Source organism: Pristiophorus japonicus, chromosome X (assembly GCF_044704955.1).
Source record: "Pristiophorus japonicus isolate sPriJap1 chromosome X, sPriJap1.hap1, whole genome shotgun sequence".
NCBI classification, from domain to species: Eukaryota; Metazoa; Chordata; class Chondrichthyes; family Pristiophoridae; genus Pristiophorus; species Pristiophorus japonicus.
Genome location: NC_092010.1, coordinates 20,507,637 through 20,522,507, shown reverse-complemented (window position 1 = coordinate 20,522,507; position 14,871 = coordinate 20,507,637). Strand labels below are relative to the sequence as shown.

Below are 14,871 nucleotides of genomic sequence, written 5' to 3'. Positions count from 1 at the left end.
TTAGGAAGGATGTGAAGGCCTTAGAGAGGGTGCAGAAAAGATTGACGAGAATGGTTCCAGGGATGAGGGACTTCAGTGACGTGGATAGACTGGAGAAGCTGGGGTTGTTCTCCTTGGAGCAGAGAAGGTTGAGAGGAGATTTGATTGAGGTGTTCAAAATCATGAGGGGTCTGGACAGAGTAGATCGAGAGAAACTGTTCCCATTGGTGGAAGGGTCGGGAACCAGAGGACACAGATTTAAGGTGATTGGCAGAAGAACCAAAGGCGACATGAGGAAAAACTTTTTTACACAGCGAGTGGTTAGGATCTGGAATGCGCTGCCTGAGAGGGTGGTGGAGGCAGACTCAATCGTGGCTTTCAAAAGGGAGTTGGATAAGTACCTGAAGGGAAACAATTGCAGGGCTACGGGGAAAGGGCGGGGGAGTGGGACTGGCTGAAGTGCTCTTGCAGAGAGCCGGCACGGACTCGATGGGCCGAATGGCCTCCTTCTGTGCTGTAACCATTCTATGGTTGTATGATTTTCACTGTGGAGTTGTGCTCACCAGGACCTTGTTTTTTTTAAATTCCCTTACAGCTACCAAAGAGTGAAGAGACTTTTATCTGCTCAGACAAAACTGGGTCTGTCGCAGGTGCCAGAGGTGAAAGAGCAATAATGCATCCGTTGAACCATTCAGTGCTGGTACTCACACTTCTGGACAATTTTAGAGATTTCGGGAGAGGTTTTCATCGTCACAGCCCGGAGGAGTGTATCTCCCACCCTTTATAGAACCTGCCTGATTTTCATTGGAATCAAGCTTATGTCATGTTCCACATTCTCACCGCTCTGTGGCCTAGAAATTTGCCTCAGGCGGTGGCCCATAATGGGCGGTACCGGATCGGATCGGATCGGCTGCTCGCTATACACAGCGCCTGATATTCAGGTGCATTGACTGCAACGGAACGGAGTATCGGGCGCTGTGTATCGCGGGTCGATCCGATACTGTCCACTGTGTGCCACTGCCCAAGATGAATTTCTAGGCCTGTGTTTTTGAAGCAGATTATAAAGAAAGTGAGAGAAGTGTTGAGGTCTATTTTTGCCTCTGTCTGGAAATTACATACAGCTGGGCGGTTAGCATTGAGGGCCACGATGCTTAGTTGCAACATAACTGAATGGGAGTGTCTCAGTGAATCAACTGGTCTTTGTTTGCTCCTGTTGGTTTTATGTTAGTTTGCATGCAATGTGGTTCCGGGAGAGAGTGCCAAGCAGCAGTGCTTGAAAAACCAATCGTCAAAAGTGTAGCAGAGCTAGCAGGCAACAAAATGTAATCTGAAGTCTGAGGAACAGCAAACAGAGTTTATACGCCAGTTTTACTGAATACTCTGGCCAAGAAATTCGTAACCTTTGCGCCCCCCATTAGCGTTCTGGGGAGCGATAACGTGGCACTACCAGCTTTGCGACCGTGCGCGGTGAGTGTACCGACGCCGGCGAGATTCCCGTCGAGGTTAGCGGCGATGTTAACCCCTAGCGCCACGATCTCCTGCGCCCCGGAGACCGTGACGTCATCGCGCTGCGCATCGCCCCGGTAACACCCCGGATCCAAACTTGGGTTCCGCCCCCCCCCCCCCCCCCCCCGCATCGCCGGGCGACAACGCCGACAGCCGCAGGAGGCGTTGTTAGGGAGGCCGGGGGCTTGGGGAGCGGTGTTTAAAGGGGATGAGGGTTGCATCAAATAAAACATTTTCTCAATCCCTAAGGTCCATTTTTTCACCAGTTTCTTCGGCCGTGATCGATCAGCCCTACAGTCTGTTAGAGAGCTCGGGGCTGATCGTGGCGGATCGCGGTTGCCGTCGGCGATGAGGGACCTCTGTCCCATGCAGGGCCTGCAGCGATGGCCCTTCCCTTTAAGGGAGGGAAGGAGCCTCTGATCCCGGCTGCGCTACCCTTGACATTGTGCAGCGCTCCACCACTACCGCCCCTCCTGCCGGCTTTAGCGCTCCAAGGGAAGGGGTAACGCTTGACTTAGTGCTCCACTTCCGTCCTGGAGCGCTAAACCGGAAGTTCACATCAGAGTCCCTCGCGTAGCGCCCGCCGATACTTTCGCGCTACCTCAAACGTTAGCGCCCCAAACGGGACGCTTTGCAATTTCTTCCCTTCTGTGTCTCCACAAAGCTGAAATGTTTTGGAGATTGGCGCACTTAACTGGACCGCTGAGGGTTAGAATGAAGTGTCTCCAAGAAATCAATCCCATACTTTACTTTGGTTTGATGCCAGCTGAAGTATGGCCAGTGCAAAGAGGGCTTTTTTTTAAATGAAGTTTCCTTCCTCTTCAATCACTCAGCAGTTGGGACCTTGTAGTGCGGCCATTTTTCAGCCTATGTAAAAATCACCAGGTCGGTTCGGACAGACTAATCCTTCAGTTGGACATGGAATGCAGGTGATACCAAACGAGAAGGGTCAGTGGAATCGGAAGAGGCAACTCAGAAATTACACCACGATTTGCACAAGGTATATAAAAGGGCAGAACAATGGCAGATGAAGTTTAATGTAGACAAGTGTAAAGCATGGTACTGTACATAGGAAGGAAAAATTGATGACATACATACTCCATGAATGGTGTTGAAGTAGCTAAGGATAAAGCTGAAAGACCTAGGGGTCTTAACAGATTCGGCAGTGAACATGTCCAACCAATGCAGTGCGGCATTTAACAAAGCCAATAGAATGTTGACCTAAATGGCCAAAACACTGAAATATAAGACACAGGAAGTCATGAACAAATTGTACAGGGCTCTGGTCAGACCCACCTTGAGCACTGGGTCCAGTTCTGAGTTATGAATAAAGACTGATGGAATTTGGGCTTTTCAGCCTAGAAAGAAGGTGACTGAGAGGTGATCTTATAGAGAGATAGAAGGTAGCTAAAAGTACCAACAAAGTTAACCCAGAATATTATTGTAAATTAAACCGAGGGAGTAGAACAGAGGACCCAGTTTCAAACGAGAGAAGGCACTTTTAGGACTGGTTTCAGGAAGTTCTTATTCACACAAAGAGCGATCAACATTTGGAATAAACATCCAGATACAATAGTGGAGGCAAAAATCGTGCAATCCCTCCCCTTATACACCCCGCCCCTTATACACCCCTCCCCTTATACACCCTGTTTCTTATACACCCCGTCCCTCATATATCCCGCCCCTTATACACATTGCCCCTGATACACCCCACCCATTATACACCCCTCCCCTTATACCCGCCTCGCTTTATACACCTCTCTCCTTATACACCCCTCCCCTTATACACCCCTCCCCTTATACACCCCTCCCTTATACACCCCGTCCCTTATACACCCCTCCCCTTATACACCCCGTCCCTTATACACCCCTCCCATTATGCACCCCGCCCCTTATACCCCCCCTCCCTTATACACTCCGTCCCTTTTACACCCCACCCCTTATACACCCCGCCCTTATACACCCCATGCCTTATACACCCCTCCCATTATACACCCCTCCCCTTATACACCCCTCCCCTTATGCACCCCTCCCCTTATGCACCCCGCCTCTTATACACCCCTCCCCTTATACACCCCTCCCCTTATACACCCCTCCCTTTATACACCCTGCCCCTTATACATCCCGTCCCTTATACACCCCTCCCCTTATACACCCCTCCCCTTATACACCTCTCTCCTTATACACCCCACCCCTTATACACCCCACCCATTATACACCCCTCCCCTTATACCCGCCTCCCCTTATACACCTCTCTCCTTATACACCCCTCCCCTTATACACCCCTCCCCTTATACACCCCTCCCCTTATACACCCCTCCCTTATTCACCCCGTCCCTTATACACCTCTCCCCTTATACACCCCGTCCCTTATACACCCCTCCCCTTATGCACCCCGCCCCTTATACCCCCCCTCCCTTATACACTCCGTTACTTTTACACCCCACCCCTTATACACCCCTCCCTTATACACCCCATGCCTTATACACCCCTCCCATTATACACCCCTCCCCTTATACACCCCTCCCCTTATGCACCCCTCCCCTTATGCACCCCGCCTCTGATACACCCCTCCCCTTATACACCCCTCCCCTTATACACCCCTCCCTTTATACACCCTGCCCCTTATACATCCCGTCCCTTATACACCCCTCCCCTTATACACCCCTCCCCTTATACACCCCTCCCCTTATACACCCCGTCTCTTATGCACCCCTCCCCTTATACAACCCTGCCCTTATACAACCGTTCCCCTTATACACTCCACCCCGCCCCTTATACATCCCGTCCCTTATACACCCCTCCCCTTATACACCCCACCCTTTATGCACCCCGCCTCTTATACACCCCTCCCCTTATACACCCCTCCCCTTATGCACCCCGCATCTTATACACCCCTCCCCTTATACACCCCTCCCCTTATACACCCCTCCCTTTATACACCCTGCCCCTTATACATCCCGTCCCTTATACACCCCTCCCCTTATACACCCCATCTCTTATACACCCCTCCCCTTATACACCCTTCCCCTTATACACTCCACCCCGCCCCTTATACATCCCGTCCCTTATACACCCCTCCCCTTATACACCCCTCCCCTTATACACCCCTCCCCTTATACACCCCGTCTCTTATACACCCCTCCCCTTATACACCCCTCCCCTTATACACCCCTCCCTTTATACACCCTGCCCCTTATACATCCCGTCCCTTATACACCCCTCCCCTTATACACCCCTCCCCTTATACACCCCGTCTCTTATACACCCCTCCCCTTATACACCCTTCCCCTTATACACTCCACCCCTCCCCTTATACACCCCTCCCTTATACACCCCTCTCCTTATACACCCCTCCCCTTATACACCCCGTCTCTTATACACCCCTCCCCTTATACACCCTTCCCCTTATACACTCCACCCCGCCCCTTATACGCCCCATCCCTTATACACACCGTCCCTTATACACCCTGTCCTTTATACACCCCATCCCTTATACACCCCATCCCTTATACATCCCGTCCCTTTTACACCCTGTCCTTTATACACCCCGCCCTTATACACCCCGCCCCTTATACAACCCTGCCCTTATACAACCCTTCCCCTTATACACTCCACCCCGCCCCTTATACATCCCGTGCCTTATACACCCCTCCCCTTATACACCCCTCCCCTTATACACCCCGTCTCTTATACACCCCTCCCCTTATACACTCTTCCCCTTATACACCCCATCCCTTATACACCCCATCCTTTATACACCCCGCCCTTATACACCCCTCCCCTTATACACCCCATGCCTTATACACCCCGCCCCTTATACACCCCATCCCTTATACACCCCATCCTTTATACACCCCGCCCTTATACACCCCACCCCTTATACACCCCATCCCTTATACACCCCATCCTTTATACACCCCGCCCTTATACACCCCTCCCCTTATACACCCCATGCTTTATACACCCCATCCCTTATACACCCTTCCCCTTATACACCCCTCCCCTTATACACCCCTCCCCTTATACACCCCTCCCCTTATACACCCTTCCCCTTATGCACCTCTCCCCTTATACACCCCACCGCTTATACACCCCTCCCCTTATGCACCCCTCCCCTTATACACCCATCCTCTTATACATCCCATCCCTTATACTGCCTGCACGTCACATGCCCCGCCTTCACACATCCAGCCCTATTTTCCTTTGCCGATGTTGAAAACTACCTGTATCAAAATTTGTGGATGACAATGAAAATCAATGTCATTGAATCAACTGTAACTCTGTTGGATGACCAAAAACACAGAACTGAAAAATTGGCTCCTTTTCACGACTGACGCTTGTCCTTTTAACAAAAGGCTTTTTTCAATGACTGTTTTCTAAGTTATTGAAGCTGAATTGACAGGAAAAGTCTTACCTCAAAACGATGTTGAGATTTAGCTTGCAGGCTTAAACCTATTTAAAAAAAGAAAGAAGACAGATTAAGACAGAGCTTGATCGAGAATTGAAACAGGCTGCATTCAGACAGGCTGTGAAAATTCACAGACCCCAATTCAAAGCTGTTACGTGTAACTCAGCATGTTGCATTAAGTCATCAATCAACTTGACAATTTAGGACCTTTGGGTAGCGAGCCAATTAAAGGTTAACAGACTATTAATTGAGCCAATAAGGTCAAAGAAGGCGAGTTCTTTTCTGTAAACTGATCAGGTATATAAACAGCCATTTTGGCCATGTGGTCTCAGAAGGACAAAGGCCTGGCTTAAAGCCAAGAGCTTGTTGCTGCTGCCAGAATAAAGTTACATTAAAACTACAATCGGAGTTCACATTTCATTGGAAATTAAGAGATCTAACAATTTTGGCGTCATGAACACGATCACTGAGGGAAGAAACTGAATTTTGGACATCGGACCTACATACTGAGGTAAGGACTCCTCTTTATAAAAGTCCTCAGTCAAAAGTCTAAATTCGCTTCTCCTTCTACGCGATTCCGAAAGCCTCCGGTTTGCGAACCCTACGGTTGGTAGTCGGCTCGAGCTCCCATAGACGTCTAACTTCGGCAGTGTGTTAGTTAATTAATCACCGACCCACTGATCGGCTGGAAAGCCTACAACTCGAGACCCCAGTAAAGAAATCAGTATTATAGCAGCAGGAGATAAGAGCAAAGAATTGCCTACAACTGTTAAAGGTGGGCAGGCACCACCTGAGGTTTCGATAGATGAAATCCTCGAACAGTTGAAAGAATACATAGAGCAACAATTCAACTAATCTAAAACCTGTATTAAGATCGAACAAAAGTACGGAACCTCCAAAGGACAATGGTCCTTGGACAAGATTAAAAGGGTCTGGGGAAAAACGACCCGTATGAAAAATAAAGAGCGAACTAGATGGTCCCTAGCCGTTATGGGACAGATCCGAAAGCGGAATTAAATTATAACGCGTTCCCAACATGATAGGGACCTGACCAGTACAAAGGACCAATTGCAAACTGTTTGTGCACAGCTGCGACAGAAAAGACTTGAACTTGAAAAGTCGGAAGCAAAAGTTAAAGATCTTAAAGGTGAAATTAAAGAATGGAAAAAATCATCAGGTCAAGAGACAGTAATAGGAAAAGGAAAATGTATCGGTCAATTCCCAGGGTACCCATGTTTGGATAAATTAAAAGTGCAAACCCGAAGACACGACCGAGGAATAGATACGGATTCTGAATCCTCCGACGATACAGGGTCGGAGGATGAAGAATTAGGGATGCGCTTTGCCCCGTTTAAAAAAAGACGAGTTGTAGTCAAATCAGAAGAGACTGCGGATGAGGGCGGAACCAAAAAAACGAGGAAAAGGGTGTATGCAGAATACTTATTTCATGATCCGGCAGACCCAGAGAAAATTGATAAATAGTCCAAGGAGTTGCCCAATCCAAAGAAAGGGGGAGTGAAAACGTGGGACCAATTGGACCGCTTAAGAAATATATATCAACTTCATCCCTGGGACGGAGTGCAAATTTTGACCATAATGGTGCCAAAAACACAGGGAAGAAAATTGCACGACAAAGTAGAAGCAGCTTTGGGGCAGGATGAGCAAGAAATAAACGCAGGATGGGAGGCGATTAAACACTGGCTGCAAGCTTTCAGTCCAGCTAAGACAGACTGGGGAAAAATTGCAGCCTGCCAACAGAAAGGAACAGAGGAGGTCCTGGAGTATGTCGAGCGGTTTAGATGCACGTGGCTAGAACATTCGGGTATGAATAATACGGATGAGGAAATGGATGAACAAGTGTTTGGACCCCTGAAAGCAGCTTTCGTGGCAGGTCTAAAGCCAGAACTGTCCAAAATGCTTAAGGTAGTGTTACCGGACTGGGAAGGTAGAGGAACTACCTTTGCAGCATTGGTGGATCGATGTAACCAATTAGATCGGGATATGGGAGCTAAAGTCCGAGCTGTACAGGCTATGGGATGGAAATCCCAGGATTCCGATAAACAGTCATTAGGAAAATTACCTGGAAAATGTCATTATTGTGGGAAAGAAGGTCACTGGGCCAAGACGTGCAGGGCAAAACAGCAAGGTCGCGGCCGGGGAAGAGGACGCAGCCAGGGATACAATTCAGCCAACAAGCCAGGCTTGTCACAAGATACCGACCTCATAGAAGCATTTAAGCGACTGACAATACAACAACAGAAGGAGTTACTTGGGATAGCAAAAAACGGTGAGAGCCCACCCTGGCCCCCCTCCTCGCACTAATACAACAAAGGGGAGATGGGCTATATATAACTGTGAGGGTGGGCGATAAGGATGTGGACTGTCTTTTAGACACAGGGGCGGAATTAACATGCTTACCCCTACAATATGGAGACTTTTTGCCGTTGGATGGTAGGGCATGTACAGCCTATGGAGTTGGGGGCCATAAAATGGAAATTAAAAGGACAACACCGGTACTTATAGGGCTGGGTCCACATGAACTAACCACGCCGGTCTGGATAGGCCCAGTAGATCAGCCCCTTTTGGGAATGGACGTTCTAATCCAAATAGATTCATCGTTGCATTTTGAGGATGGTCGGGTGACATGGTCAATTAGAATTTTGAAGAAAGAAGAATTGAAGGAACACCCGAAATGGGCTAAAGATAAGAACGATTGTGGCCTACTCCAGATGGAGCCTGCGTCATTTACAGGGACCAAGCCTCCATGCAGTAAACAGTATCCCATCAGTCCAACTGCCATCGTGGGAATCTTACCGGTTATTCAGCAATTGGAGAAACAAGGGGTGCTTATTAAAACGCATAGCTCCTCCAATAGCCCCGTGTGGCCGGTACAGAAATCTAGTGTTTGACTGTCGATTATAGGAAAGCTAACCAGTGTATTGATCAAAAAGCTCCTTTGGTCGCAGATCCCTCCACCATTTTTAATGCCCTCAAACCGGAACATAAATATTTCGCGGTTATAGATATGGCCAACGGATTTTGGTCGGTGCCTCTGGCACCGGAGGTTCGACAGTGGTTTGCTTTCACTGTCCAAGGACAACAGTATACTTGGACCCGGTTACCACAGAGTTTCCACAACAGCCCTACGGTATTCCACATGGCTTTACAAAGCCATTTGCGAGAATTACCTCCCCTGTCATCCACAGTCATCCAATATGTAGACGACATCCTGCTCGCTTCAAACATGAAAGAACAACATGAACAAGATTTATGAGCTTTGCTGAACCACCTTTGGCTGAAAGGACTTAAAGCCAGCATTGACAAAGCACAAATATCCCAAGAAGAGGTTGTATACCTGGGACAAAAGATTTCACAAGGAAAGAGAGAACTTACCCAGGATAGAACTGCAGCCATTCGGACTGCTAAAAAACCCACCACTATTCAGGAACTAAGGTCTTTTTTGGGATTGTGTAACTTGAACAGAAATTGGATTGACTCCTTCACACAGCTTGCTCAGCCATTGAATGATATTTTAAAGAGGAAATGTGCCTCTAAAGAAGCCATCACCCTCACTAAGGAACAGCAAGAGGCCTTCCTGAGTTTGAAAAAGGCTTTGTGTTCGGCACCGGCTCTGGGAATCCCCGACACTGGTAAGCCATTTACCCTGTTTGTCCATGAGAAAGAAGGATATATGACAGCTATACTGACACAAGAACATGGGGGTCGGCAAAGACCTATTGGCTATTATTCGGCAAAACTGGATGCGGTAGCCCTCGGATGGTGAAGTTGCCTAAGGGCTATGGAAGCTACATGTCAAGCGGTAATGATCACTGCGGGTCTAGTCCTCAACCAAAAGCTGATTGTCAAGTGTCCCCACACCGTACATGCTTTGCTGTCTATGAATAGAATGTCTCAGGTGATGGCAGCTAGATGGACCCGCTGGACAGCAGTTTTGGAAGCTCCTAATCTCCATATCGTCCAAGCCAGCCCAGTTAATCCCACAACTATGCTCCCGATGTCAGAATCGAGGGAGCAAGAGGAAGGAGAATGTGAAGAGCATGACGCGTGGAGATTTTAAAAGAAACAGAAGAAGCAGCCTTAGCAGCAGAGGAGCCTCTGCACAACCCAGACCTCATCCTGTTTACAGATGGTTCCTCCTTTGTTGACAATAGTACCAGAAAAGCAGGATGGGCAGTTACAACCTTATCTGAGGTAGTGGCAAAAGGATGTTTACCCTCAAGAACGTCAGCACAAACAGGCCGAGTTACGGGCCCTGTCAGAAGCATGTCGAATAGCAGAAGGACAGACAGCTAATGTCTACACAGATTCGCGTTATGCTTTTGGAGTCGCTCACAACTTTGGTCTGTTATGGCGGAAAAGGGGATTCCTCACTGCTGCTGGTACACCTATCCGAAATGGAAAAGAAGTCCGAGACTTACTGGAGGCCATACAATTACCTCAGGAAGTGTCCATCCTGAAGTGTAAGGCCCATACCAAGGAAAATACCATGGAAGCACAGGGAAATGCCCTAGCCAACCAGGCAGCTAAAGATGCCGCCTCACAGGGCGTTCCCCCAGAAGAACCAACACAGATGTGCAGATTGAAAGCACTCAGGACTCTGACACGAGACCTTCAAACAATGCAAGGCGAGTGGTCCCGAGAGGAAAAATGGACATGGATTGAGGCAGGAATTAAGCTATGTGAAGATGGTGTCTGGAGACAAAGAGTTACCGACAAGCCAGTCGTGCCACAAGTGCTTGTGCCTTTTTTTAGCTCAACAGATCCACTCGTGGGGACACTTGGCCTCACAACAGATGACGGCACGGTTCCAGAAAAGCTGGTGGGGTCGGGGATTTAAAAAACATGCCCAGCTGGTAGCAGACCGCTGTGTAGTCTGCCAGAAAAATAATTCTGGACCCATCACGGTAATGCCCCAACTGAGGCCCCCTGCCCCTGTCGGACCATTCCAGCATCTGCAGGTTGATTATATATCTCTTCCTTCATGCCAAGGATACACTAACATTCTTGTCATGGTCGACAGATTCTCTAGATGGGTAGAAGCTGCCCCAACTAAAAGAGCCACAGCCAATCACACTGCAAAGGTCTTGTGTAAGGATTACATTCCCCGATGGGGAGTCCCGAGTAGCATTGACTCAGATCAGGGAACACACTTCACAGGTGCTGTCTGCCAAGAAGTCTGTAGGTTACTGAACATTACATGGGATTTACACTGTCCTTATCATCCACAATCATCAGGACAAGTAGAACGAATGAATCGAACTCTGAAACAACAGCTTGCCAAATATCACCAAGAAGGAACACCATGGCCCCAGGCACAACCAATAGTGCTATGTAGCATTAGGGCAACCCCGAACAGAACGACAGGTCTAAGCCCATTTGAAATTATAACAGGAAGACCCATGTCGCTGCCAGGAACTATTGATTTACGGAAAGCTGATGTTCACTTAATGAACATTTTTATCATACTGTCAGAACCTAACCAATGCTATTAGTTCTGTTTCCCGACAGGTATCGGCAGCTTGGGGTAATCCACCCGAAGGAGGACACGACATCATCCCGGGAGTCTGGGTGTCTGTGAAAAAGTTGCATAAAGAACCTTTGGGTACCAAGTGGGAGGGACCTTATCAAGTGTTATTGACCACCCAGGCAGCTGTTAAAGTCCAAGGAAAGAAAGCCTGGATCCACGCTTCACACATTAAATGAGCACCTGTAACTGAAGCTGAAATCTAATAAGGACAATTACTTTTTGCCAAAATGTATAAATTTACTGTATTACTGATTGTCGGTATTCTAGGCATAGGCCTACTTCTTACTAGCTGACCCTCTGCACCAAAGGGAAATAGTAGGGTAGCAAGGGAATTATAGTAACTGCTCCCGGAATTCTGAAAAGGGAGGTACTTGCGCCCTACTCGGAACTGAGTGTTGCACATATAAGAAACCCCCATCATTCACTTTGTGGAGCAAAGCCACTGAATGGCTAGGTTCAATGGGAACTTCATTGGTGGAAGGTTTAATTCTATTTGTTGTCATTGTTTTACTTTTATATTGTTTGTTTATGTTGATTAAATGTTGTTGCGACCAGGCGGCTGTAGCTGCTGTCCCGCAGGTGAGACACCTTGCAGGTCCCAGCAGACCATCTGTGCGTGGCACAGGGGTATGTTATGCTTAAGGGAAGGTTGTTTACTGGTTGAATTAAGATATTGATTTGGATTAAATTGGAATAAGGTTAATCAACCTACTAAGATCAGACTTCCATTGTGGCCACGATGGAACTCGGGTTGGTGTAAATTTGTGTGGAAGTTACTAGTCCGGACATGTGGCGAAACACATCAACAAGTTTTAGAAGGAAACTCTATTAACATGTATGAAATTATTTTGTAGATTGTTTAACCAGTGATAGCTGATGTTTTATGATTCAGTTTGTGAAAGAATCAAAGGGAGGGATTGATAGAGAATTCAAACAGGCTGCATTCAGCCAGGCTGTGAAAATTCACAGACACCAAGTCAGAGATGCTACGTGTAACTCAGCATGTTGCATTAAGTCATCAATCAACTTGACATTTTAGGACCTTTGGGTAGCGAGCCAATTAAAGGTTAACAGATTATTAATTGAGCCAATAAGGTCAAAGAAGATGAGTTCTTTTCTGTAAACTGATCAGATATATAAACAGCCATTTTGGCCATGTGGTCTCAGAAAGACAAAGGCCTGGCTTAAAGCCAAAAGCTTGTTGCTGCTGCAAGAATAAAGTTACATTAAAACTACAATCGGAGTTCGCATTTCATTAGAAATTAAGAGATCTAACAGAGCTCAAACACTGGCTCAGTCAGTAACTACGCAGTCAGCTGTGGTAGTGAGCCGCAGTCCAGAAGGTCCCAAGTTCGATCCCCAATCTGTGCTGAGTTCACTGATTCTAGCCAAGAGAAGCAGTTGGAGGGAAACAGCTGGCCTCAGGAAGGGAAACATCTGCCAGGGTTTCTGCTCGATCGGAATCCAGTAACGCATGCTGGAAAGTGCACAGGGTAGACGTCGGATGAGGACAGGATTGAGCTCAGCTGCGATGCCATCTACAGTCAAATTGCCCCCATGAGCAATCACGGGTTATATGTGAAGAATGGCCGCTGAGGTGGGATATTGCAAATGGAATCATACTCCAGCAAGAACCAGCACCTTCATAAGAGGGGGCAAGACTTGAAAAGGACTCTAAAAAGGGTCTAAATAAAACTCATATATTTATCAGCCATCAAATCTATTCTTGTGGCCAAATGATGTCAAAACCAGTACAGGTTGGACCTCTCTGGTCCGGCACCCTCGGGACCTGACCGGTGCCGGAACAGAGAATTTTCCGAACCACGGGAGGTCATGCTTACCGGTACCTGTCGACAGTGCGCGGGCTCCTGTGTGTTTGTGTGCGTGCTGGCAGCCTGTGGGTGGCTCCCTCAGCACCCGTGCACACACTCACTGACTGACAGCCGCTCCAGCCAATCGCTGAACACACTCACTGACTGACAGCCGCTCCAGCCAATCGCTGAACACACTCACTCACTGACAGCCGCTCCAGCCAATCGAAACTAAAAAAAAAACCTCCTCTCCCTCAGGCCCAACTAATGCCGAACCATGGATGTTTCCGGACCAGAGAGTCCCAGACTAGAGAGGTCCAACCTGTATTACAAAAGTCACCAAGCACAATTTGTTCTGTTTTGGGGGTTTTAGTCCAGATACTTTTCATGGGTTTAGCATCTCAGACCGCTGCTTCAGACAAGTCCATCATGCCCTCTGACATGGAGTGTCCCTGTGACTGCCCAATATGGAAGTGATTTGTAGCGATCCCAGAGTTTAAACAGAAAATGGTGGATGGTGGAAATGCAGTGGATGTGGTGTACATGGACTTTCAGAAAGCCTTTGACAAGGAGTGTATTGGAGAAGATTAAGGTGTATGGAATATGGGGAAGGGAAGAAAATGTAATTAAAAACTAATTTGAAAGGGGGTAAACAGAGAGGAGTTAAGGGCAATTTCACAGAGTGGTTAAAAATGGATTCTGTTCTGGGACCACTTATGTTAATAGAAACATAGAAAATAGGTGCAGGAGTAGGCCATTCAGCCCTTCGAGCCTGCACCACCATTCAATATGATCATGGCTGCACCTCCCCTTTTCCTAATCTGTCACCATTCAGATAATATTCTGCCTTCCTTTGCCACCAAAGTGGATAACCTCACATTTACCTACATTATACTGCATCTGCCATGCATTTGCCCACTCACCTAACCAGTCCAAGTCACCCTGCATCCTCTTAGCATCCTCCTCACAGCTTATACTGCCACCCAGCTTACTGTCATCTGCAAACTTAGAGATACGACATTCAATTCCTTCATCTAAATCATTAATATATATTGTAAATAGCTGGGTTCACTCTGTACGTCAATGATTTGCATATAGGGCTGAGAGTGACTGATGTCCAAATATACAGCCAATACTAAAATAAAAGCCATAGTAAATACCTCTGAGGACCAACGGAAGCTGCAGGGATATTGATAAGATGGTGGAATGGGGAACAAAAGTGGTAGATAGCATTCAATGTCAGTAAATGTGAGGTGATAATAATTAAACTTTGGGAAAAACTGGGTGATGTGGAAGAGCAGAGGGATTTGAGGGTTCAGGTTGACAAGACTTTAAAAGCAGCACCTCAGGGGGATAAGGTCATGAAGAAGTTAGTGGAATGGTGGTCCTCCTCACAACTTGCTTTTCCTCCCATCGTTGTATCATCAGCAAACTTGGCTACATTACACTCAGTCCCCTCATCCAAGGCAATAATAGATTGTAAATAGTTAGGGTCCCAGCACTGATCATTGCGGCACCCCACTAGTTACTGATTGACAACCCGAGAATGACCCATTTATCCCGACTCTCTGTTTTCTGTTAGTTAGCCAATCCTCTATCCATGCTAATATATTACC

At 47.5% G+C, this 14,871-nt stretch overlaps 1 protein-coding gene across 1 annotated transcript in view; it reads right to left on the bottom strand.

The window, feature by feature from the left end:
- The window catches only part of LOC139240921 (beta-1,4 N-acetylgalactosaminyltransferase 1-like), a 157,709-nt gene that overhangs the window by 70,929 nt on the left and 71,909 nt on the right, over positions 1-14,871 (bottom strand). Inside the window, exon 5 of the mRNA XM_070869451.1 lies at positions 5,903-5,940. Coding sequence (XP_070725552.1) covers positions 5,903-5,940 — 38 coding nt within the window. The remainder of the gene's footprint in view (positions 1-5,902; positions 5,941-14,871) is intronic.